Source organism: Lepisosteus oculatus, chromosome 18 (genome assembly GCF_040954835.1).
Source record: "Lepisosteus oculatus isolate fLepOcu1 chromosome 18, fLepOcu1.hap2, whole genome shotgun sequence".
Classification (NCBI taxonomy): domain Eukaryota; kingdom Metazoa; phylum Chordata; class Actinopteri; order Semionotiformes; family Lepisosteidae; genus Lepisosteus; species Lepisosteus oculatus.
Window position 1 is genome coordinate 22,911,413 of NC_090713.1, and position 24,334 is coordinate 22,935,746.

General features: G+C 60.1%; 3 protein-coding genes across 9 annotated transcripts; 2 read left to right on the top strand and 1 right to left on the bottom strand.

The window, feature by feature from the left end:
- Nucleotides 1–1,139: 1,139 nt before the first annotated feature.
- fermt3b (FERM domain containing kindlin 3b) lies at nt 1,140–12,482 on the top strand. 3 transcript variants are annotated; one of them, XM_069180238.1, is made up of 15 exons: nt 1,140–1,727; nt 5,083–5,262; nt 5,400–5,633; nt 6,525–6,644; nt 7,502–7,670; nt 7,866–7,968; nt 8,246–8,353; nt 8,451–8,582; nt 8,857–8,906; nt 8,992–9,116; nt 9,652–9,758; nt 9,923–10,138; nt 10,451–10,575; nt 10,754–10,895; nt 11,892–12,482. In XM_069180238.1, the coding sequence occupies exons 2-15, from the start codon at nt 5,139–5,141 to the stop codon at nt 12,069–12,071; spliced, it is 1,935 nt and encodes a 644-aa protein (XP_069036339.1). In that variant the 5' UTR covers nt 1,140–1,727; nt 5,083–5,138; the 3' UTR covers nt 12,072–12,482. The 3 variants fall into 3 exon arrangements, with proteins under 3 accessions (XP_069036339.1, XP_069036340.1, XP_069036338.1); XM_069180239.1 differs by having other exon boundaries at nt 5,087–5,262; XM_069180237.1 differs by having other exon boundaries at nt 5,125–5,262.
- An 826-nt stretch (nt 12,483–13,308) lies between these two features.
- Nucleotides 13,309–16,729, bottom strand: trpt1 (tRNA phosphotransferase 1). 4 transcript variants are annotated; one of them, XM_015338811.2, is made up of 9 exons: nt 16,573–16,729; nt 15,772–15,829; nt 15,221–15,358; nt 14,787–14,868; nt 14,490–14,659; nt 14,203–14,380; nt 14,070–14,126; nt 13,882–13,992; nt 13,309–13,601 (listed from the first exon to the last, which is right to left on the bottom strand). In XM_015338811.2, the coding sequence occupies exons 3-9, from the start codon at nt 15,278–15,280 to the stop codon at nt 13,555–13,557; spliced, it is 705 nt and encodes a 234-aa protein (XP_015194297.2). In that variant the 5' UTR covers nt 15,281–15,358; nt 15,772–15,829; nt 16,573–16,729; the 3' UTR covers nt 13,309–13,554. The 4 variants fall into 4 exon arrangements, with proteins under 4 accessions (XP_015194297.2, XP_069036355.1, XP_069036353.1 ...); XM_069180254.1 differs by lacking the exon at nt 16,573–16,729 and adding an exon at nt 16,366–16,444; XM_069180252.1 differs by lacking the exon at nt 16,573–16,729 and adding an exon at nt 16,366–16,442 and having other exon boundaries at nt 15,684–15,829.
- Nucleotides 16,551–22,109, top strand: zbtb3 (zinc finger and BTB domain containing 3). 2 transcript variants are annotated; one of them, XM_069180244.1, is made up of 3 exons: nt 16,583–16,639; nt 17,118–17,325; nt 17,370–22,109. In XM_069180244.1, exon 3 carries the CDS (start codon nt 18,318–18,320, stop codon nt 19,926–19,928), a length of 1,611 nt encoding a protein of 536 aa, XP_069036345.1. In that variant the 5' UTR covers nt 16,583–16,639; nt 17,118–17,325; nt 17,370–18,317; the 3' UTR covers nt 19,929–22,109. The 2 variants fall into 2 exon arrangements, with proteins under 2 accessions (XP_015194300.2, XP_069036345.1); XM_015338814.2 differs by lacking the exon at nt 17,118–17,325 and having other exon boundaries at nt 16,551–16,639.
- Nucleotides 22,110–24,334: the final 2,225 nt, after the last annotated feature.

Here is a 24,334-nt window from a genome sequence, read left to right on the forward strand (position 1 = left end):
TCTTCACAGTTGTCCTGTACGGAAATGTGAACAGCACTAGTGTCGCCACCAGGGGGCGCTGCAGCGATTCACTCGTCAACCCGCTCTTGACTGACAAGGGGGCCGGCCCCTGCAGAAGAATAATCGTTGCCTTGCTGTAAAGGCGACCTGTGACCAGCGGGCGGAGCTCCTGCCCCTGGACTCGAGCTTCATCACGGGCTGCCTGACAGCTGCTGTTCTGTTACCCCCGCGTGAGGGGACGGCTAAAAATACACTTTGTCAAACAGCCAGCTGCCCCACCGCAGCTCTCCGACCTGTGACCTGTGACCTGTGACCTGCTCCGGCGGTGCAGTGGTGCTGAAGTCCGCGTTGCTACCTCACAGCGCTGGGGTCCCGGGGGGGGATGTGCTGTCTGTGTGGAGTTTGCATGGGTTTCTTCCTACAGTCCGAAGACATGCTGGTGGGCTAACTGGCTTCTGGGAAAACTGGCCCTGGTGTGAGTGCGTGTGTCAGTGTGTGTGTGTGTCCCGCGACGGACTGGTGTCCCGCCCAGGGCGTAGCCTGCCTTGCACCCGTTGCTTGCTGGGATAGACTCCGGCTGCCCCAGGAGCAGGGATGGGAAGACGGCGCGGTAAAGAAATGGATAGTTGTCTTCTGGACTGATTCTGTAATAAGACGCTGCCGAGGTGGGACGGGATGTTCGCTCCAGGACCGAGAGAGATCCTGATCCCCGAGACGGGCAGGAGCTCCTGAGATCTGAGGCCGAAAAGCCAAGGACCGGACCTGAACCACCAGACCAGCTGTCCTCCTGGTCTAACACCACTGGACCGGCTATCCTCCAGGCCTAACAAGACTGGACCTGAACCACCGGGCCAGCTGTCCTCCTGGTCTAACAAGACTGGACGTGAACCACCAGACCGGCTATCCTCCAGGCCTAACAAGACTGGACCTGAACCACCGGGCCAGCTGTCCTCCTGGTCTAACAGCACTGGACCTTAACCACTGGACTGTCTGTCCTCCTGGTCTAACGGTCACCTTATGAAACGCAGGATGACACAGTGACACACTCCCTCTGGCCCCTGGGGAGGAAACTGATAAAAGAGGAAGAGCTCGTATTCTGCCACCATCTCTGTGACTCTGTGACTGTGCACAACCGCCTGACCACAGAGAGGGGGGAGTGAGCACACAGGAACTCGAGGCGCAGTCTCAGAGAGAGAGGAGAGTGAGCACACAGGAACTCGAGGCGCAGTCTCAGAGCGAGAGGGGGGGGTGAGCACACAGGGACTCGAGGCGCAGTCTCAGAGCGAGAGAGAAAGAGGGGGGTGAGCACACAGGAACTCGAGGCGCAGTCTCAGAGCGAGCGAGAAAGAGGGGGGTGAGCACGCAGGAACACGAGGCGCAGTCTCGGAGAGGGGGGGTGAGCACGCAGGAACTCGAGGCGCAGTCTCAGAGCGAGAGGGGGGTCTCAGAGCGAGAGAGAAAGAGGGGGTGAGCACGCAGGAACTCGAGGCGCAGTCTCAGAGAGGGGGGGTGAGCACGCAGGAACTCGAGGCGCAGTCTCAGAGCGAGAGAGAAAGAGGGGAGTGAGCACGCAGGGACTCGAGGCGCAGTCTCAGAGCGAGAGAGCGAGCAGAGGGGAGGGTGAGAGGAAGAGCCACCGAGCGAGGAAACGACGTTGCCTTCCTGTCCTGATCGCCCCCAGAGCAACGAGCAGCGGTTCGACCCGCCGGAACACAGAGACCGCCACGGTGAGCCGGGGGGGGCCCTGGGCGCGGCGCGGCGGGGGGAGGGGAGGGCTGGGTGACCCCTGGGGCGCTCTGCTGCCGATCTGGGGCCCGCGGGCGAGGCCTGGCGCTCTGGCGCTCGCCCAGCGAGAGAGCAGCGGGGTGAGAGCTCGCTCGGCGTGACTCTACAGGTCACACTGGCGTGCCCAGCTCCTGCTCCGATCGGTGCCCACTGATCCCTGGGCCAGCTGGGGTGGCTGATATGGCTGGGGTAGTTGGGGTAGCTGGGGTGGCTGGGGTGGCTGTTGTAGCTGGGGTAGCTGGGGTGGCTGAGGTAGTTGGGGTAGCTGGGGTAGCTGGGGTGGTTGGGGTAGCTGGGGTAGCTGTTGTAGCTGGGGTGGCTGGGGTGGCTGGGGTAGTTGGGGTGGCTGGGGTGGCTGGGGTGGCTGTTGTAGCTGCGGTAGGTATTGTGGCTGGGGTAGCTGGGGTGGCTGGGGTGGCTGGGGTAGTTGGGGTAGCTGGGGTGGCTGTTGTAACTGGGGTAGCTGGGGTAGTTGGGGTAACTGGGGTGGCTGGGGTGGCTGTTGTAGCTGGGGTAGGTATTGTGGCTGTTGTAACTGGGGTAGCTGGGGTAGTTGGGGTGGCTGTTGTAGCTGGGGTAGGTTTTGTGGCTGTTGTAACTGGGGTGGCTGGGGTAGTTGGGGTGGCTGTTGTAGCTGGGGTAGGTTTTGTGGCTGTTGTAACTGGGGTGGCTGGGGTAGCTGGGGTAGGTATTGTGGCTGTTGTAACTGGGGTGGCTGGGGTAGCTGGGGTGGCTGACGTGGGGTGGGATCGCTCCTGCTCCAGTGACACAGCGAGCTCTGGGCTGGGGCAGTGGGGTCGGGGCTGGAGTACTGTCAGCTGTGGCTCGGTCACAGAGCACCCTCATCCTGCCTGCTTCTGCGTTCACATCTGTTCATCCACCTGTCTGTCTGCCTCCCGCCTGTCTCTGTCTCTCCGTGTGTCTGCCTCTGTCTCTCCGTGTGTCTGCCTCTGTCTCTCTGCCTGTCCCTGTCAGTCTGAGAGTTAGCTCTCGGTCAGTGGAGATGGTCAGGGATGAGTTAGCTCTCAGGTCAGTGGAGATGGTGAGGGATGAGTTAGCTCTCGGTCAGTGGAGATGGTCAGGGATGAGTTAGCTCTCGGTCAGTGGAGATGGTCAGGGATGAGTTAGCTCTCAGGTCAGTGGAGATGGTGAGGGATGAGCTAGCTCTCGGTCAGTGGAGATGGTCAGGGATGAGTTAGCTCTCGGTCAGTGGAGATGGTGAGGGATGAGTTAGCTCTCGGTCAGTGGAGATGGTGAGGGATGAGTTAGCTCTCGGTCAGTGGAGATGGTCAGGGATGAGTTAGCTCTCGGTCAGTGGAGATGGTGAGGGATGAGTTAGCTCTCGGTCAGTGGAGATGGTGAGGGATGAGTTAGCTCTCGGTCAGTGGAGATGGTGAGGGATGAGTTAGCTCTCGGTCAGTGGAGATGGTCAGGGATGAGTTAGCTCTCAGGTCAGTGGAGATGGTCAGGGATGAGTTAGCTCCCGGTCAGTGGAGATGGTGAGGGATGAGCTAGCTCTCGGTCAGTGGAGATGGTCAGGGATGAGTTAGCTCTCGGTCAGTGGAGATGGTGAGGGATGAGCTAGCTCTCGGTCAGTGGAGATGGTCAGGGATGAGTTAGCTCTCGGTCAGTGGAGATGGTGAGGGATGAGTTAGCTCTCGGTCAGTGGAGATGGTGAGGGATGAGTTAGCTCTCGGTCAGTGGAGATGGTCAGGGATGAGTTAGCTCTTGGTCAGTGATGAGTGAGCTGGCCAGTCAGAGAGATGGTGAGAGTGAGTGAGCAGGGCAGGTACTGTGTGTTAGTGTCAGTGTGGGGACACTGGGAGTCTATCCCAGCAGGAATGATGGTTCAGACAGCAGGTGGCCTCTGACTGCTGTCTCAGGTTTGCTGGAGTCTGGGACAGTCAGAGAGAGACTGTGTGTGTGTGACCTGGGTCAGGTCTGCTGGAGTCTGGGACAGTCAGAGAGAGACTGTGTGTATCAGTGCATCAGTATGTCAGTGAGTGTGTGTCAGTGTGTCTGAGTTCTGTATCAGGTCTGCTGGAGTCTGGGACTGTCAGAGAGAGACTCCACACAGAGTCTGTGTGTGTGTGTGTCAGTGTGAGAGTGTGTCAGTGTGCACGTCTGCATGAGTATAAGTGTGTGTGTCTGAGTGTGCATGTGTATCTGACTGTGATACGCACAGTCAGTGTGTAAGAGTATGTGTGTGTCACTGTGTGTCAATGTGTGTGTGAGTGTGTGTCAGTGTGTGTGCGCACTGGGCCTGCCCATGAGGAAGTTGACCGCTGAGTGAAGGCTGATGGGAGTGGGTGTGGGTGTGTCCCGGGGCAGCTGTCAGTCAGTGAGTCAGGCAGGAAGTGCTGGTCAGTGCGATAGGGCTGGTCTGTCAGCCTGTCAGCCTGTCACTGTGTGTGTGTCGGGGTGTGTGTGTCAGTGCGATAGGGCCGGCCTGTCAGGCCTGCTGGCAGCGCAGGAAATATTGCACACACTCCCCTCTCCCTTTCCAGCTCATGCAGCATGACCAGCAGATCAGTGCTGCCAAATCAGAAACAGTTTCTCTTCCTGCCTCTCCCACCTCTCTCCTTTCTCTCCCCTCTCGAACCTCTCTCCCCTGTCCTGTCTCTCCTCTCCGTCCAACTCAATTCCAGGTGCTTTATTGGCGTGACCGGTGGGTACAATCAGTGTTGCCAAAGCAAATAACAATAAAATTAACAATAAAGACACAGTCATAAAATATTCACATGTAAACATTTGGAGCATTACTTATTTGGAGACAGACTAACTGTTCCTCAGGCTGGGACAGGAGATCACATACTGGGCTGCCAGTACCACTGAGTTCCCTCCTCCCTCTCCCAGTAGGATTGGGACCCGTTGTGATTCTGGCAGGTGTGGGAACTCTGGGATTAGCTGTGTAAATTTGGGGAAGAATGTTTCTCTCATCCCAGAGTATCTGTCCCAGTGCAGTAGGAAGTGCACCTCTGTCTCTGTTTCTCCCCGCTGGCAGTGGGAGCACAGCCTGTCCTCTCTGGGCAGACAGCTCTGGCTGTGTCCAGTGTCTGTGTCCAGGCTGTGGTCACTGAGCCTGTCCTCTCTGGACAGCCAGGTCTGCCTGTGTCCAGTGTCTGTGTCCAGGCTGTGGTCACTGAGCCTGTCCTCTCTGGGCAGCCCAGTCTGCCTGTGTCCAGTGTCTGTGTCCAGGCTGTGGTCACTGAGCCTGTCCTCTCTGGGCAGCCAGGTCTGCCTGTGTCCAGTGTCTGTGTCCAGGCTGTGCTCACTGAGTCTGTCCTCTCTGGACAGCCAGGTCTGCCTGTGTCCAGTGTCTTGAATCCTCTCTCTCAGACTCCCCGGTCGTCATGGCAGCCTGGGACCTGTCTGTGTCTGTGGAGGACCTGGGCCCTGACGCCCCCCCACTCAGCATCAGTGTGACCAGTGACCTGCACATCGGGGGGGTCATCCTGAAGATCGTCGATAAGACACGTGAGAACCTGTCCATGACTGCTTCCTCACCGCTCCCAGACACACACACGGCCAATTAACCCTCTCGTCTGTCTCCTGTCTCCTGTCCCCTCTCCCCTCTCCCTGTCTCCTGTCCCCTCTCTCCTCTCCCTGTCCAGAGATGAAGAGGAACTGGTCAGACTACGCCCTCTGGTGGGAGCAGAAGAAACAGTGGCTGCTGAAGACGAACTGGACGCTGGACAAGTACGGGGTGCAGGCGGACGCCCGGCTGTCCTTCAGCCCCCAGCACAAGCCGGTCCGGCTGCTCCTGCCCAACGCCTGCACTGTCCGGGTCAAGGCCTGCTTCTCCGGGCCCACCTTCAGGGCTGTGGTGGGCGTGTGCAGGCTCCTGAGTGAGGCCCGTCTGTCTCCCGCCCTCTCCCCGTCTCTCTGACTGTCCCTGTGTCTCTGACTGTCTCTGTGTCTCTGTCCCTGTGTCTCTGACTCTGTGTATCTGACTCTCTGTGTCTCTGACTCTCTGTGTCTCTGACTCTCTCTGTGTCTCTGACTCTCTGTGTCTCTGACTCTCTCTAACTCTCTCTGTGTCTCTGACTCTCTGTGTCTCTGACTCTGTGTCTCTGACTCTCTGTGTCTCTGACTCTCTGTGTCTCTGACTCTGTCTCTCTGACTCTCTCTGTCTCTGACTCTCTCTGTGTCTCTGTGTCCCTGTGTCTCTGACTCTCTGTGTCTCTGACTCTCTCTGACTCTCTGTGTCTCTGACTCTGCGTCTCTCTGACTCTCTCTGTCTCTGACTCTCTGTGTCCCTGTGTCTCTGACTCTCTCTAACTCTCTCTGTGTCCCTGTGTCTCTGACTGTGTCTCTGACTCTCTCTGTCTCTGACTCTCTCTGACTCTCTGTGTCTCTGTGTCCCTGTGTCTCTGACTCTCTCTAACTCTCTCTGTGTCCCTGTGTCTCTGACTCTGTGTCTCTGACTCTCTCTGTCTCTGACTCTCTCTAACTCTCTCTGTGTCTCTGACTCTCTGTGTCTCTGACTCTGTGTCTCTGACTCTCTCTGTCTCTGACTCTCTCTGACTCTCTGTGTCTCTGTGTCCCTGTGTCTCTGACTCTCTCTGTCTCTGACTCTCTCTAACTCTCTCTGTGTCTCTGACTCTCTGTGTCTCTGACTCTGTGTCTCTGACTCTCTCTGTCTCTGACTCTCTCTGACTCTCTGTGTCTCTGTGTCTCTGACTCACTGTGAGAAGCCTGTTGAAAACACACCGCTCAAACCTGTCTGTCTGTCCCAGACCTCCGCCATCCTGAGGAGCTGTCTTTCCTGCGCCCCCCAGAGGAGAAGAAGAGGAAGAAGGAGAAGGGCGAGGGGGCAGAGGAGGCGTACGACCTGACAGGGGTGCAGATGCCCGCAGGTACCCCACGTCTCACTCTGTCTCCCTCCTCGTCTCTTTGCTAAACACCACTCTCTTTTCTACTGTACCAGTCTGTATAACCAGCGCTGTGTCTGTGCCAGGCTCAGTACCAGTCTGTATAACCAGCGCTGTGTCTGTGCCAGGCTCAGTACCAGTCTGTATAACCAGCGCTGTGTCTGTGCCAGGCTCAGTACCAGTCTGTATAACCAGGGCTGTGTCTGTGCCAGGCTCAGTACCAGTCTGTATAACCAGGGCTGTGTCTGTGCCAGGCTCAGTACCAGTCTGTATAACCAGCGCTGTGTCTGTGCCAGGCTCAGTACCAGTCTGTATAACCAGCACTGTGTCTGTGCCAGGCTCAGTACCAGTCTGTATAACCAGTACTGTGTCTGTGCCAGGCTCAGTACCAGTCTGTATAACCAGGGCTGTGTCTGTGCCAGGCTCAGTACCAGTCCGTACAACCAGGGCTGTGTCTGTGCCAGGCTCAGTACCAGTCTGTACAACCAGGGCTGTGTCTGTGCCAGGCTCAGTACCAGTCTGTATAACCAGCACTGTGTCTGTGCCAGGCTCAGTACCAGTCTGTATAACCAGCACTGTGTCTGTGCCAGGCTCAGTACCAGTCTGTACAACCAGGGCTGTGTCTGTGCCAGGCTCAGTACCAGTCTGTACAACCAGGGCTGTGTCTGTGCCAGGCTCAGTACCAGTCTGTATAACCAGGGCTGTGTCTGTGCCAGGCTCAGTACCAGTCTGTATAACCAGCACTGTGTCTGTGCCAGGCTCAGTACCAGTCTGTATAACCAGGGCTGTGTCTGTGCCAGGCTCAATACCAGTCTGTATAACCAGGGCTGTGTCTGTGCCAGGCTCAGTGTCCTCGTTCTACAATGGGATGCCTGCTCACTTTGCTGACTCGCCCGAGACGGAAGCTGTTTACAAGATGTTGTCGGTCAGTCGGCCTGCACCCACCCCCGAGGCCATGGCCAAGATGTACCGGCCCGCCAACGTCATAGACAAAGCCCAGATCAATGGCAGGTGGGACATACCATTCACACAGTGCACAGGGGTGCAGCGTGGTAACCTGTGTGCCCTGTGTATTTCTGTCTGTCTGTTATCTGTGTGTCTCCTTATTCGTGGGCCTGTCTTTCTGCAAAGACTTCTGTCTCTCTGCGCAAGCGTCTGTTTCCAAGTCTGTGGATTGAGGGCCTGTCTCCCTGTCGCCCCCTGCAGGTGGCTGGACTCATCACGCTCTCTGATGCAGCAGGGGATCCAGGAGAATGACCGTCTGCTCCTGCGCTTCAAATACTACAGCTTCTTCGACCTGGAGCCCAAGGTCTGTCTCTCTGTGCCTCTGTCTGCCTGTTCAGACTCTGCAGCTCCTGTGTCCTTGAGCCCAGACGTTCTGTGTGTGTCTCCCTGTCTCTGTGTGTGTCCAGTCTGTGTGCGTGTCTCTCTCTGTCCCTGTGTGTGTCCAGTCTGTGTGTCTGTCTCTGTGTGTGTCCAGTCTGTGTGCGTGTGTGTGTCTGTCTCTGTGTGTGTCCAGTCTGTGTGCGTGTCTCTCTCTGTCTCTGTGTGTGTGTGGTGTTAACCGCACGCTGCTCTGCTCTCAGTACGACGCAGTGAGGATCACGCAGCTGTATGAACAGGCCCGCTGGGCCATTCTGCTGGAGGAGATCGACTGCACCGAGGAGGAGATGATGCTGTTCGCCGCCCTGCAGGTAGGACTGGGGCTCTCGCGCGCTCCCTGCAGTCCGGTGTCCGGTGTCCAGTGTCCAGCGTGCGGTGACCCTCCTGCCCCTCCCTGCTCTCCCTCAGTACCACGTGAACAAGCTGTCCCAGACGGAGCCCAGCCTCGGCGCCACCTCGCCGGCCATGGACGACCTGGACTCCGCCCTGCAGTCCCTGGAGGTCAAGATGGAGGGAGAGACCACCAGCATCGACATGCTGGTGAGAGAGCACCCCTCTGTCTGGAGTACTGTACCCCACTGCATCACTGCACCCCTCTGTCTGGAGTACTGTACCCCACTGTATCACTGTATCCCACCATATCACTGTACCCCTCTGTCTGGAATGGAATACTGTACCCCTGGTATCACTGTACCCCGCTGTCTGCACCCCTGCACCTGGAGAGGGGAGTACTGGGGCACTGATGGGGGTGTTGGGGTGTTCCGATATTGTGGCCCTGGGGGCCGCAGGCTCATGCTCCTCTGTCTCCCACCAGGAGAGCATGATGGCTGTGCCGGAGCTCAAGGCCTACCTGAAGATCTTCCGGTAAGCAGGCGCCCCGCCCCGCCTCGCCCCGCCTCGCCCCGCCCTGCCGGCGCTGCGGTACGCTGACCCTGTGATCCCCCCCCAGGCCCAAGCGTCTGACCCTGAAGGGCTACAAGCAGTACTGGTTCGTGTTCAAGGACACCAGCATCTCCTACTACAAGAGCCAGGAGGAGGGATTCGGGGAGCCCATCCAGCAGATGAACCTCAAAGGTACAGAGCACACCGCCTCCAGCAGCAGGCAGACAGACCACCCGAACAATATACACACCCAGGCTCCAGGGGTGTCTGTCTCGGTGTGATGACGTCACGGTGTGCTCTCAGGGTGAGAGGTTGATGGTGTCTCGGTGTGATGACGTCACGGTGCGCCCTCAGGGTGAGAGGTTGATGGTGTCTCGGTGTGATGACGTCACGGTGCACCCTCAGGGTGAGAGGTTGATGGTGTCTCGGTGTGATGACGTCACGGTGCGCCCTCAGGGTGAGAGGTTGATGGTGTCTCGGTGTGATGACGTCACGGTGCGCCCTCAGGGTGAGAGGTTGATGGTGTCTCGGTGTGATGATGTCACGGTGCGTCCTCAGGGTGAGAGGTTGATGGTGTCTCGGAGTGATGATGTCACGGTGTTTCCTCAGTGTGCGATGTTGATGGTGTCTCGGTGTGACGATGTCACGGTGTGTCCTCGTTGTGCGATGTTGATGGTGTCTCAGTGTGATGATAACCCTAATCCTTGCCCTAATACTGTGTGTCCAGGGTGTGAGGTGGCCCCTGATGTCAACGTGGCTGGACAGAAGTTCTGTATCAAGCTGCTGATCCCAGCACCTGAGGGCATGAACGAGGTCTACCTGCGCTGTGAGAATGTGAGACAGCAGCCTGACCACACTGCACCGCTCTCCCTGAGCTCTGCTCCTGCTCTCTCACTCCCCTCTTTCTATTTCCTCTCTCTCCTGCTCCTCTCCCCTCTCTCCCCTCTGTCTCTCCTCTCCCTCTCTCTAACGGCCCTGCTGTCTCTGGGTGTGCTCAGGAGAAGCAGTACTCCCAGTGGATGGGTGCCTGTCGACTGGCCTCCAAGGGCAAGACTATGGCGGACAGCACCTATGCCAGCGAGGTGGCCAACATCCAGGCCTTCCTGGCCATGCAGCGCTCGAACCCGGGACCACAGCCCTCCGCCACTGATGAGACCATCAACACCCAGAGCCTGGTCTCCCCGCGGTACCAGAAGAAATACAAGGCCAAGCAGGTACTGTCCTGAGAGTGGAACAGTGGTACTGATCCTAACAAACTGACACACTGAGACACTGATCACTGACACACTGAGACACTGACACACTGATCACTGACACACTAAGACACTGAGACACTGACACACTGAGACACTGACACACTGATCACTGACACACTGACACACTAAGACACTGAGACACTGACACACTGACATGATTATCACTGTCACACTGAGACACTGACACACTGATCACTGATACACAGATATACTGATATTGACCCCGACACTGCAAACTGACACAGATACACTCTCCCTCTCTCACTCCAGTTAACCCCTCGCATTCTGGAGGCTCACCAGAACGTGGCCCAGCTGTCTCTGCTGGAAGCCACCATGAAGTTCATCCAGATCTGGCAGTCACTGCCCGACTTTGGCGTGTCATACTTTGTGGTGAGGTAAGGGGGCGCTACAGTGCACAGTGTGGGTAAATGCTGACATTGGCTGCCATGTAAAATCAGAGTCCTACAGCCCTCCACATCTATATAATCTTACAATGTACTCCCTTCCTGTCTCTCCTCTAACCCCCCCTGCCCTCTGTCCTCCTCTCCCTCTCTCTCCTCCTCTCACCCTCAGGTTTAAGGGGTGTCGTAAAGACGAGGTGCTGGGCATCGCCAACAACCGGCTGATCCGCATCGACCTGGCTGTGGGCGACGTGGTGAAGACCTGGCGCTACAACAACATGCGCCAGTGGAACGTCAACTGGGACATCCGGCAGGTGGGGCGCAGGGGGCTGTGTGCCCAGAGAGGGGGTGCAGGTGGGCAGGAGGGGGGCTGTGTGCCCAGAGAGGGGGCGCAGGTGGGCAGGAGGGAGGTTGTGTGCCCAGAGAGGGGGCGTGGCTGGGCTGTGTGCCCAGAGAGGGGGCGCAGGTGGGCAGGAGGGGGGCTGTGTGCCCAGAGAGGGGGCGTGGCTGGGCTGTGTGCCCAGAGAGGGGGCGCAGGTGGGCAGGAGGGGGGCTGTGTGCCCAGAGAGGGGGCGCAGGTGGGCAGGAGGGAGGTTGTGTGCCCAGAGAGGGGGCGTGGCTGGGCTGTGTGCCCAGAGAGGGGGCGCAGGTGGGCAGGAGGGGGGCTGTGTGCCCAGAGAGGGGGCGTGGCTGGGCTGTGTGCCCAGAGAGGGGGTGCAGGTGGGCAGGAGGGGGGCTGTGTGCCCAGAGAGGGGGTGCAGGTGGGCAGGAGGGAGGTTGTGTGCCCAGAGAGGGGGCACAGGGGGCAGCTGGTGGGCTGTGTGCCCAGAGAGGGGGCACAGGGGGCAGCTGGGGGGCTGTGTGCCCAGAGAGGGGGCGCAGGTGGGCAGGAGGGAGGTTGTGTGCCCAGAGAGGGGGCGTGGCTGGGCTGTGTGCCCAGAGAGGGGGCGCAGGTGGGCAGGAGGGGGGCTGTGTGCCCAGAGAGGGGGCGTGGCTGGGCTGTGTGCCCAGAGAGGGGGCGCAGGTGGGCAGGAGGGGGGCTGTGTGCCCAGAGAGGGGGCGCAGGTGGGCAGGAGGGAGGTTGTGTGCCCAGAGAGGGGGCGTGGCTGGGCTGTGTGCCCAGAGAGGGGGCGCAGGTGGGCAGGAGGGGGGCTGTGTGCCCAGAGAGGGGCAGGAGGGGTACAAGGCCAAAAAGTGACACACAGACGCTGGTTCGACAAGAGCTAGACGGCACTGGAGTGAGAAATGGAGAAGAGTATTAAAACTGCGGATTTCAAACGTTCTGATTCTCCCTCTCCCCCCTCCTGCAGGTGGCGATAGAGTTCGAGGGCAACATCAACGTGGCGTTCAGCTGTGTGACGGCGGACTGCAAGATCGTGCACGAGTACATCGGCGGCTACATCTTCATGTCCACACGGACCAAGGAGCAGAGCGACTCCCTGAACGAGGAGCTGTTCCACAAGCTGACTGGGGGACACGAGGCCCTCTGAGCACCCCCGGGACCCCCATACCGCCGTCCGCTGTGTGTCTGTCTGATCTCACACTCCCTGTCTCACTCTCCCTCTGTCTGTCCCTCCCGTGTGTCTCTCACTCTCCCCCTGGGTGTCCCTCCCGTGTCTCACTCTCTGTACCCGTCTCCCCCCGTGAGTTGCCAGGCACTGGCCCACCATCCCCTTGTCCAGTGACCCTGTCACGCTCTCATGTGACCTATGACCTCTGACCTGCCAGCCTGTCCTTCCAGGGTTACAATTTGTGTCAATGCTGATTGGAGATCGGTGGTCTATAACACCCTGTGGACACTGGATTGACAGGGAGGGATATTCTGACGCCTGTATTTAACCCAGATAGTTTAATAACTGTTACTGTTGTGAATTATTAACAACTGAGAATATAACAAGATACTCACTGGTGTTGTGATTTTCTTACATCCAAAACTGCAAACTATCAAACATAAAAATACTGGGATTACTACAGACTCTTACTGGACACTATAGAGACACCCCTGGGGTACAGACTCTTACTGCACACGCTGTACAGACACCCCTGGGGTACAGACTCTTACTGGACACTATAGAGACACCCCTGGGGTACAGACTTTTAATACACACACTGTACAGACACCCCTGGGGTACAGACTCTTAATGCACACACTGTACAGACACCCCTGGGGTCCAGACTCTTACTGGACACTATAGAGACACCCCTGGGGTACAGACTCTTACTGCACACGCTGTACAGACACCCCTGGGGTACAGACTCTGTCTGGACACACTGTACAGACACCCCTGGGGTACACACTCTTACTGAACACACCGTACAGACACCCCTGGGGTACAGGCTCTTACTGGACACCCTGTACAGACACCCCTGGGGTCCAGGCTCTTACTGGACACCCTGTACAGACACCCCTGGGGTACAGACTCTTACTGGACACGCTGTACAGACACCCCTGGGGTACAGACTCTTACTGGACACGCTGTACAGACACCCCTGGGGTACAGACTCTTACTGGACACCCTGTACAGACACCCCTGGGGTCCAGGCTCTTACTGGACACACTGTACAGACACCCCTGGGGTACAGACTCTTACTGGACACGCTGTACAGACACCCCTGGGGTACAGACTCTTACTGGACACGCTGTACAGACACCCCTGGGGTCCAGACTCTTACTGGACACACTGTACAGACACCCCTGGGCTACAGACTCTCACTGGACACATAGTCTCATGGACACAGGAATGTCTGATGAGGTCTAGCAGTGTGATCCTCACAGATGTGCTTTAATTGAGGTATTAATTAAGACAGTGACACACAGCGCAGTGGGCCCAGTGCGTCTGCATGAAGCTCATCACAGTTACTGTGGACTCTCTCCGCCAGGCTCCTCCCACGCCGGGCCGTCTCCATGGCAACATTGCCAGCCCCCGGATCCCCCCCCCCCCCCGTGCTTCACTGTGGTGTGGGCGTGGTCAGCTACTCTCCGGCCACGCCCCCTCTCGGTTCCAGAGGAAGTTCCCTCCCTGTCAGACAGGAAGTGAGGAGGGGAGAAGGGTGTGGTTAGAGGCAAGCCTGCATAAGAGCACCCCCTGCTGGTCACCCTAGGGGGGGCCACCTGTCCCCCCAGTTCTTGAGACGTTCTGAGACGGGACAAGGTGTTAGGGTTAGGGTTCAGTCTGCACTTCTCCCTAGACTGAACGCCGCAGAACATGCCTACAATTGTAGTGGGGGGGCCAGACCCCGGCTGCTCTCCTCCTGGGGCGCCCCTGTCTGACCTTTCGGGGTGTTCTGCGTGTTACTCACGGGGCTCCGTGAGCCTCAGGGCCCGGGCGAAGTATCGGGGCGCCAGTCTGCCCTCCGCGTCTCCAGGGGTCAGGATCACCCCGTTGTCGGACCAGAAGAAAGGGATGCCGTCTGTGGAAGGGTCACAGGCCGGGGGGTCAGTTCACAGGCCGGACGCGGCGCTCGGGGGCCGGACTCCTCAGCCTTACCCTGCAGAGCCCCGGACACGTCGATGAAGATGGCCAGGCTGCAGTCCCCGCGCATACCTGCAGGAGGGGACAGCGAGGGCGGTCAGCCTGCGGCGGGCAGGGCGCGGGGGTGGGCTCGAGCGCGAGAACTGACCGCTGACGACGCCCTCCTCCCCGGGCAGCCCCGGGCTCAGGTGGATGTGGGTCCGGGACATCCTGCTCAGGCCCCGGCTTCGAATGGACTCCCAGTGGCGCAGGTACGTCCCGTGGACGGCACAGGAGGGCACGTTGTCCGAGCCGGGGACAACTGGGGTCAACTCCAGGTCGTCCACCTGGGCAAAAAGGGGCAGAGAGACAGGGATGACCGGCGATTCCTGGCGGTTTTTACTCCCTCCTCCTGGGATCTGATCGTCCGCCAGGAAGAGGTTAAGCCCCGCCCACCTGCACCGAGTGCCCCTGATTGGCCCGGATCTCCAGCCGCCCGTCCCCCGGGCGTGGGCGGAGCCTGAAGCGCTGCTTGTCATTGGTCTCCACCACCCTCCTCACGTCGGCCAATGAGTACGCGCGGAACTGGGGGCGTGACAGCAGCTCCGCCACCGACACGAACCCGTCTGGAACGAGAGGTCAGAGGTCGGGTGAGGGCGCCGGGGGTTTCCAGCGCTGAACCAAACACTGATCCGTCCCGTTTGAACTCTAATTTATTAGCTGAAGATTTGAAACCTCTGTAAGCCCTCTCACCTGAGCTCATGTCCAGGCCCAGCTGGGACGCCCCGTGGCGCAGAGCGAAGGACAGCGCCTTGGACAGGCGGACGTCCGGGTCCTGCAGTGGAGGGGGGGGGTCAGACAAGTGAGCTGGACCAGGACCAGGACCGGCAGAGAACTGAGGCCCAGTCACAGGAGCCAGCTGGCCAGAGGGGCTAGGAGATGGGGACAGGGGACAGGGGGCAGGGGGCAGGGGACAGGGGACAGGGGACAGGGGGCAGGGGGCAGGGGACAGGGGACAGGGGACAGGGGGCAGAGGACAGAGGACAGAGGACAGAGGACAGAAGACAGAAGACAGAAGACAGAGGACAGAGGACAGAGGACAGAGGACAGAAGACAGAAGACAGAAGACAGGGGGCTTGATGGCGCCCCCAGACTCCAGGAGAGCCACGCTCCTGAGCTCCTCTCACCTGCTCCGATCTGCGGCTTCTGTGCCTTCCTCCTCCTCCTCCTCTCCGCCCTCTGTCCATCCTCCTCTGCTTCTTCCCCTCCCTCGAACCCGGGCCGCCCCAGACAGGACACACTGCTTCACACCGGGAGCGGGCGTCCTGGATCAAGCAGGGGCGACACCAGGGGGAGATTCTCGTCTCCGTCAGGGGCTGGGGGGGGCTGTCTGTGTGGAGTCTGCATGTTCTCCCCGTGTTTGCGTGGGTTTAAACCCACAGTCCAAAGACCCTGGAGTGAGTGAGTGAGTGAGTGAGTGTGTGTGTGTGTGCGTGTGCCCTGTGACGGACTGGCGTCCCATCCAGGATGTACCCCGCCTTGCACCCAGTGCTTGCTGGGATAGGCTCCAGCTCCCCCACGGTCCTGAAGAGGTTCGAAGATGGACAGATGTACGCTACTCTTTCAGCACCTCCCTCAGAACACGCTCACCTTGTCTGCAAACACTGCGCTCACCGACCCTCAGTCCGCGTGTTTTCACTCTTAATAACTCTTCTGGACCCGGGGCTCGATTACTCACGCCTGGGCCTGGGAGTCGGCAGCCTTCGGGTGTGTTCGGGCGTCGTCGGGCTTCGCTCCTGCAAGACCAGAGGAGGTGAAAGCCGAACCAGTCGCCTCTGCCGTCCCTGAGTGCACTTAATAACTCAAGAGCGCTGGGTTACAAGTCGGACCTCACGTCTGATTTTACTTCGGCTGGCAGTTAGGTACTTAGTTCTACCGGGCTTTGAGAGACAGTGTCCTGTCCTAAAATGCAAGTCCCAGCGCTGATAGCGACGGCCGCTGAGTCACATGTTCACCGGGGACTGAACAGACCAAAACCAAACCCAATAATTCCGTGTAAAACACCCCTGCTTATAAAGGCATTCACCATCGTGAGGGATTTTCATAAAAAATGAGTTTATTTGACCTTGTCTACTTCGAGACTAAACACGAATCGACAGCGATCCGCGACCTACTATAACCCCTCACAACAACGCATTCGCGAACTACAAAGCTCCTTTAGGTTGGACACCTTTTAGTGTGGAAATACCCACTAGTGCTCCAACGTGATCGAACGCCTGGTGCGCATGATAGGATTCGTAAAGAGGGAAAAATTATCCAAACGTTAACGTACAGCAGGCTGGCTAGCCGGCGTCGGGAAAAAGAGAGCAGGAAGCACTCCCGAAAAACTACAATTCCCACCTCCCCCGGCAACGGGACAGGGTGGGTGGGGACCTGAGCGACAGCGGGATCTAGCCAACCACGACGTTACATCCGCCTGCCTCTGGGCCAATCGGAACGCGCGGAGTGCTTCGGGGGGAAGAGGGGGGGCGGGGCTTACCGCGCCGAGCCCGGAACAGAGAGCAGCACTTGACGCGGCCAGCGGTGTCCTGCGGTTCTCGCCGTCGGTGAGCCTTTTCGTTTGCGGGTTATGGTCGGGGAGGACGATCGGTCCGTGCGGCCGGCCGGCCGGCGTGAGAGCCGACGGGGGGACGGAGGCCGGGCGGTTTAGGCGTCTCCTCTGAAGGGGCGCCCGTGGTGGCTTGCGGGAGAGGGAGGCCGTGTGCGGTTCAAGCGCCGGGCGGGTGTTGTGTTGCTGGAGGGGCCGGTCTGGACGGCGATCTGAGGGCAGGAGTTTGCCCGTCTGCTGCAGAAGCACAGCCGCCCGGGACTGACCAGTGACGCCGCCCAGCGCTGTCTGCAGCCGAGGACGGGGAGATCGCGGGGTGGTCTTTCTGGGTTCTGGGGGTGGGCAGAAATCGTCGATACGTTTGGGGGGGTCGGGGGTCGTGGAGAACAGACGGGAGAGATCACCCCTTCACTGTCTCTCGCTGCACCCCTGTTCTCTCCTCTCTGCACCCCCATACCCCTCTCCTCTCCCTGCAGTTACCCTGAACCCCCATACCCGGTCAGTACCGGTCCAGTGGAGGTGGTCCCTCTGGTCAGTCCCGGTCCAGTGGAGGTGTGAGGTGGTCCCTCTGGTCAGTCCCGGTCCAGTGGAGGTGGTCCCTCTGGTCAGTCCCGGTCCAGTGGAGGTGTGAGGTGGTCCCTCTGGTCAGTCCCGGTCCAGTGGAGGTGTGAGGTGGTCCCTCTGGTCAGGAGGTGGAGTAACAGGACGGAAATGTTTCTCTCCTGCAGGTCTGTGAGCCTCTGGAGACGGCTGGACAGCGAGAGCAGGGCGGGGACCTCTGACCTCTGACCTCCGCAGTGCTGTCCCAGGGCGTCCGCCAGCCACACTGAAGGCAAGGGGCATCATGGGAGAACCGTCACCCTGCCTGCTCCGCATCATGGGACAACACTGAAACTGCACCAGTTGGAGAGAGGCATCATGGGACAACACTGAAACAGCACCAGTTGCACAGAGGGATTATGGGACAACACTGAAACAGCACCAGTTGCACAGAGGGATTATGGGAGAGGTCTGAAACTGCACCAGTTGCACCGAGGGATTATGGGAGAGCTCTGAAACTGCACCAGTTGCACTGAGGGATTATGGGAGAGCTCTGAAACTGCACCAGTTGCACCGAGGGATTATGGGAGAGCTCTGAAACTGCACCAGTTGCACCGAGGGATTATGGGAGAGCTCTGAAGCTGCAGCAGTTACTCAGAATCCCTGTGGCTCCTGGTTTGAGTGAAGAGAAGAGAGACGCTGCCGAACCTCTCAGAGCCGCAGACAGGGGGCGCCGCAGCTCAGAGCCGCAGACGGGGTGCCCCAGTGAGCCGCAGACAGGGGGAGCCACAGTGAGCCACAGCCACAGACGGGGGGGCCGCAGTGAGCCACCGCCACAGACAGGGGGCGCCGCAGCTCAGGGCAACAGATAGGGGGCGCCGCAGTGAGCCACCGCCACAGACAGGGGGCGCCGCAGTGAGCCACCGCCACAGACAGGGGGCGCCGCAGCTCAGGGCAACAGACAGAGGCGCCGCAGTGAGCCACAGCCACAGACGGGGCACCGCAGTGAGACACCGCCGCAGACAGGGGGCGCCGCAGTGAGACACCGCCGCAGACAGGGGGCGCCGCAGTGAGACACAGCCACAGACAGGGGGCGCCGCAGTGAGACACCGCCACAGACAGGGGGCGCCGCAGGCATGGAGTTCCCGCAGCACAGCCGGCAGCTCGTGCGCAGCCTGCGCGAGCAGAGGCAGCAGGGCTTCCTGTGCGACTGCACGGTGCAGGTGGGCTCCTGCCGCTTCCTGGCGCACCGCGCGGTGCTGGCTGCCTGCAGCCCCTTCTTCCACATGTTCTACGCCGAGCAGCCGCTGGGCAAGCGCGAGGCCGCCAGCGTGGGCATCAACGGCGAGATCGTCACGCCCGCCGCCTTCGGGCTGCTGCTGGACTTCATGTACGAGGGCACCCTGCGGCTGGCCGCCCACCCGCCGCCCGAGGACGTGCTGGCCGCCGCCTCCTACCTGCACATGAACGACATCGTGCGCGTCTGCAAGCGCCGCCTGCAGGGCCGCGGCCTGGCCGAGGCCGACAGCACGCGGGCCGAGGACGGGGCGCCCCCGCCCCCGACGCCCCTCCCGTACCCCGACGCCGACCCCGAGACCAAGCCCGAAGCCCCCGAGTCCCCCCCGGCCCCCCAGCTCCTGCCCCCGGCCCCCGCCGCCCCGCCGCCCCCCTCCAGCTCGGACGTGGCGGACACCACGCAGCCCGGGATGGACCCCGAGTCCGGTTCCGGTTCCGGGACCCAGGCCCGGCCGGGGAGCCAGGGCGAGTCGGCGCTGGGCAGCCCCTGCAGCTCCACGGAGCTCTTCCCCGCGCCCCACCAGCTGCCCCCCGCCTTCGGCCTGCCCCCGTACCCCTCCCCCGGCGCGGAGGAGCCCGTCCTGGCCCAGCCCAGCGGCCCGGCGCCCCCGCCCCAGCTCGCCCAGCGCTGCCCCGGGCCGGCCGACGCCCACAGCCAGCCCGAGCTCTCGCCCTCCCCGCAGCGCCGCAGTCCCGGCCTCCGGCCAGCAGGGGGCGACGGCCGGGAGCGGGCGGGGGGGGAGGGGGAGGAGGAGGAGGAGGGGCGGGGGGCCGCCGGGCTGGAGGCCGACCCCGCCAAGGTGAAGGTGGAGGCCATCGTCATCTCGGACGAGGAGCTGGAGGAGATGGAGGGGATGTTCCAGAGGAGGGGGCGCGCAGAGGAGGAGGAGGAGGAGTACGTGGAGGGGCTGGGGGCGGGGGAGGAGGAGGAAGAGGTCCTGGCCATGCACATGGGTAACCCCCCCTTCCTGCCCTCCCACCACCTCCTGCATGCCCACCTGCCCCACGCCCACGCCGAGGCCCTGACCTTCCACCCCGCCCTCGTCTCCCCTCCCTCCCCGACCTCGGGGCCCGGGGCCCCCGGCGGCCCCCCGTCCTTCCCCGGCCTGCTGGCGCCCCCCTCCTCCTCCTCCTCCTCCTCCTCCACCTCCCACCTGGCGCCCCTGCACGCGCCGCCGGACCAGATCTACTTCCACGACTTCCAGGACCCCCTGGGCCCCTACGTGGAGGACGTGCCCACCTGCGCCACCTGCGGCAAGACCTTCTCCTGCGCCTACACGCTGCGGCGCCACGCCATCGTGCACACGCGCGAGCGCCCCTACGAGTGCCGCTACTGCTATCGCAGCTACACGCAGTCCGGCGACCTGTACCGCCACATCCGCAAGGCGCACAACCAGGACCTGCCCCTGAAGCGCAGCCGGACGGACTCTGAGCCCCCCTCGCTGGGCTAGGGGGCGGGAGGGGGCGGGGCCGCCCCCCTGGAGCCCCGCCCCCTCCGCGGGACTCTTTTCCTAGGTGTCTTCTTCTGATTGGTCGGTTTGGTTACCGTGAACATCGTGGTGCTGTGGTGTAGCGGGAGGGGGGTGGGGGCTGTTGGAGGAGAGGAGAGGGACGGCGGGCTCTTCTAAAGAAGCGTTCGATCGCGGCGCGGCTGTGCCCGGGAGCCCAGCGGGGAGAGAGGGAGGCCGCCGCCCGGCGCCCAGCGTGAAGCTGTGGAGCTCACTGGACCGAGTCCCCCGCAGGAGGGGGTCGTGTGTTTAATAAGCCACCGGCTCGTCTGTCCAGAGTCCCCCCGGCTGGGCGTTCGCCCACGGCGCCCTGGAGCGCATGCGTGTGTGAGCAGGTGTTTGCAAGGCCAGTTGTGACCACTGTGCAGTGAGATCAGTGAGCTCTGTCCAGCGCTGCAGACAGCTGTGTAGTGAGATCAGTGAGCTCTGTCCAGCGCTGCAGACAGCTGTGCAGTGAGATCAGTGAGCTCTGTGCAGCGCTGCAGACAGCTGTGCAGTGAGATCAGTGAGCTCTGTCCAGCACTGGCAGCTGTGCAGTGAGATCAGCGAGCTCTGTCCAGCGCTGCAGACAGCTGTGCAGTGAGATCAGCGAGCTCTGTCCAGCGCTGCAGACAGCTGTGCAGTGAGATCAGCGAGCTCTGTCCAGCGCTGCAGACAGCTGTGCAGTGAGATCAGTGAGCTCTGTCCAGCGCTGCAGACAGCTGTGCAGTGAGATCAGCGAGCTCTGTCCAGCGCTGCAGACAGCTGTGCAGTGAGATCAGCGAGCTCTGTCCAGCGCTGCAGACAGCTGTGCAGTGAGATCAGTGAGCTCTGTCCAGCGCTGCAGACAGCTGTGCAGTGAGATCAGCGAGCTCTGTCCAGCGCTGCAGACAGCTGTGCAGTGAGATCAGCGAGCTCTGTCCAGCGCTGCAGACAGCTGTGCAGTGAGATCAGCGAGCTCTGTCCAGCGCTGCAGACAGCTGTGCAGTGAGATCAGCGAGCTCTGTCCAGCGCTGCAGACAGCTGTGCAGTGAGATCAGTGAGCTCTGTGCAGCACTGCAGACAGCTGTGCAGTGAGATCAGTGAGCTCTGTCCAGCGCTGCAGACAGCTGTGCAGTGAGATCAGTGAGCTCTGTCCAGCGCTGCAGACAGCTGTGCAGTGAGATCAGTGAGCTCTGTCCAGCGCTGCAGACAGCTGTGCAGTGAGATCAGTGAGCTCTGTCCAGCGCTGCAGACAGCTGTGCAGTGAGATCAGTGAGCTCTGTCCAGCACTGGCAGCTGTGCAGTGAGATCAGTGAGCTCTGTCCAGCGCTGCAGACAGCTGTGCAGTGAGATCAGTGAGCTCTGTCCAGCGCTGCAGACAGCTGTGCAGTGAGATCAGTGAGCTCTGTCCAGTGGTTCGACGGCTGATTAATTGAACAAGCTTCTCAGTATCGGAACAATCAGATCAGAGGAGCCTGATCCTTATCTGCGTCACCCAGGTCGGGGAGAGACCTGTCTAACTGCTCCCACCTGGTGGTGGGGGAAGGAAACGCAGCACTGCAGGACTGAGGGAGCTGGTGTTTTTTAGCAGAGAGCTGTGTCCGCCATGTCTGTTTTTAACTGTTACATTGTTTAGCTGTTGAAATATATTTTAAATAAGCAGTGAAAAGCCTGAGGGGAGACAGGGGTGGAGAGTGGAGAACTGTTCTTACAGGTTAAACTGGAGTCCGAATCTGTGGAGCTGTGGACTCCGGGCCCCTTCAGAACTGGCCCGATCCCGCAAGGAATCTGGGAAAACTGCATTGGGAATCTGTGGAGCTGTGGACTCCGGGCCCCTTCAGAACTGGCCTGATCCCGCAAGGAATCTGGGAAAACTGCATTGGGAATCTGTGGAGCTGCGGACCTCGTTCCCTGGAGAGCCGGCCCGGTTCATGTGAATTATACCTGGGACTAGAGCTGCCAGCTTCAGCCACAACTTTTCATGAGCGAGTTTAACTCTCAGGCTGCAGCTCATCAGGCCCCGGGTTCGAGGGTTAAAGGGAATGTGGAGCTCCTTCAGGGGGGTGCTTGTACAGTTCTGTATTATAGCTGTTTATATTGGTTTTCTATGTCACCTCTCGTTCCCAGAAACGACAGATTAAAAAAAGTGAGACGGAGAGAGAATTTGCACGCGCCTGATTTTCACAGGGCTGCTGGTGGGACTCCCGGTGTGCAGCAGTCTGATCCACTCCAGGTGTGACAGTGCTGTCAGTCAGACTCCCAGTGTGCAGCAGTCTGATCCGCTCCAGGTGTGACAGTGCTGTCAGACTCCCAGTGCACAGCAGTCTGATCCTCTCCAGGTGTGACAGTGCTGTCAGACAGACTCCCAGTGTGCAGCAGTCTGATCCGCTCCAGGTGTGACAGTGCTGTCAGACTCCCAGTGTGCAGCAGTCTGATCCGCTCCAGGTGTGACAGTGCTGTCAGTCAGACTCCCAGTGCGCAGCAGTCTGATCTGCTCCAGGTGTGACAGTGCTGTCAGACTCCCAGTGCGCAGCAGTCTGATCCGCTCCAGGTGTGACAGTGCAGTCAGTCAGACTCCCAGTGCGCAGCAGTCTGATCTGCTCCAGGTGTGACAGTGCTGTCAGACTCCCAGTGTGCAGCAGTCTGATCAGCTCCAGATGTGACAGTGCAGTCAGTCAGACTCCCAGTGCGCAGCAGTCTGATCCGCTCCAGGTGTGACAGTGCTGTCAGTCAGACTCCCAGTGTGCAGCAGTCTGATCCGCTCCAGGTGTGACAGTGCTGTCAGACTCCCAGTGCGCAGCAGTCTGATCCTCTCCAGGTGTGACAGTGCTGTCAGACAGACTCCCAGTGTGCAGCAGTCTGATCCGCTCCAGGTGTGACAGTGCTGTCAGACTCCCAGTGTGCAGCAGTCTGATCCGCTCCAGGTGTGACAGTGCTGTCAGTCAGACTCCCAGTGCGCAGCAGTCTGATCTGCTCCAGGTGTGACAGTGCTGTCAGACTCCCAGTGCGCAGCAGTCTGATCCGCTCCAGGTGTGACAGTGCTGTCAGTCAGACTCCCAGTGCGCAGCAGTCTGATCCGCTCCAGGTGTGACAGTGCTGTCAGTCAGACTCCCAGTGTGCAACAGTCTGATCCGCTCCAGGTGTGACAGTGCTGTCAGTCAGACTCCCAGTGTGCAGCAGTCTGATCCACTCCAGGTGTGACAGTGCTGTCAGACTCCCAGTGCGCAGCAGTCTGATCCGCTCCAGGTGTGACAGTGCTGTCAGACTCCCAGTGCGCAGCAGTCTGATCCGCTCCAGGTGTGACAGTGCTGTCAGTCAGACTCCCAGTGCGCAGCAGTCTGATCCGCTCCAGGTGTGACAGTGCTGTCAGTCAGACTCCCAGTGTGCAGCAGTCTGATCCGCTCCAGTAGTGCCAGTGCTGTCAGTCAGACTCCCAGTGTGCAGCAGTCTGATCCGCTCCAGGTGTGACAGTGCTGTCAGACTCCCAGTGTGCAGCAGTCTGATCCGCTCCAGGTGTGACAGTGCTGTCAGACTCCCAGTGTGCAGCAGTCTGATCCTCTCCAGGTGTGACAGTGCTGTCAGTCAGACTCCAAGTGTGCAGCAGTCTGATCCGCTCCAGGTGTGACAGTGCTGTCAGTCAGACTCCCAGTGCGCAGCAGTCTGATCCGCTCCAGGTGTGACAGTGCTGTCAGTCAGACTCCCAGTGCGCAGCAGTCTGATCCGCTCCAGGTGTGACAGTGCTGTCAGACTCCCAGTGTGCAGCAGTCTGATCCACTCCAGGTGTGACAGTGCTGTCAGACTCCCAGTGTGCAGCAGTCTGATCCACTCCAGGTGTGACAGTGCTGTCAGACTCCCAGTGTGCAGCAGTCTGATCCGCTCCAGGTGTGACAGTGCTGTCAGTCAGACTCCCAGTGCGCAGCAGTCTGATCCGCTCCAGGTGTGACAGTGCTGTCGGACTCCCAGTGTGCAGCAGTCTGATCCTCTCCAGGTGTGACAGTGCTGTCAGTCAGACTCCCAGTGTGCAGCAGTCTGATCCGCTCCAGGTGTGACAGTGCTGTCAGTCAGACTCCCAGTGTGCAGCAGTCTGATCCGCTCCAGGTGTGACAGTGCTGTCAGTCAGACTCCCAGTGCGCAGCAGTCTGATCCGCTCCAGGTGTGACAGTGCTGTCAGTCAGACTCCCAGTGTGCAGCAGTCTGATCCGCTCCAGGTGTGACAGTGCTGTCAGACTCCCAGTGCGCAGCAGTCTGATCCGCTCCAGGTGTGACAGTGCTGTCAGTCAGACTCCCAGTGTGCAGCAGTCTGATCCGCTCCAGGTGTGACAGTGCTGTCAGACTCCCAGTGCGCAGCAGTCTGATCCGCTCCAGGTGTGACAGTGCTGTCAGACTCC

What these genes read in the sequence shown, in the direction of transcription:
- fermt3b (XM_069180238.1), top strand. Translation starts at nt 5,139, where the DNA reads ATGGCAGCCTGGGACCTGTCTGTGTCTGTGGAGGACCTGGGCCCTGAC. An exon ending in CCACCAGCATCGACATGCTG is followed by an intron (nt 8,583 to 8,856) that starts GTGAGAGAGCAC and finishes GTCTCCCACCAG; the next exon opens with GAGAGCATGATGGCTGTGCC. An exon ending in CCAGCAGATGAACCTCAAAG is followed by an intron (nt 9,117 to 9,651) that starts GTACAGAGCACA and finishes CTGTGTGTCCAG; the next exon opens with GGTGTGAGGTGGCCCCTGAT.
- trpt1 (XM_015338811.2), bottom strand. Translation starts at nt 15,280, where the DNA reads ATGGACAGAGGGCGGAGAGGAGGAGGAGGAGGAAGGCACAGAAGCCGC. An exon ending in GAAGCCGCAGATCGGAGCAG is followed by an intron (nt 14,869 to 15,220) that starts GTGAGAGGAGCT and finishes CCTCCACTGCAG; the next exon opens with GACCCGGACGTCCGCCTGTC. An exon ending in GGGCCTGGACATGAGCTCAG is followed by an intron (nt 14,660 to 14,786) that starts GTGAGAGGGCTT and finishes CTCTCGTTCCAG; the next exon opens with ACGGGTTCGTGTCGGTGGCG.
- zbtb3 (XM_015338814.2), top strand. Translation starts at nt 18,318, where the DNA reads ATGGAGTTCCCGCAGCACAGCCGGCAGCTCGTGCGCAGCCTGCGCGAG.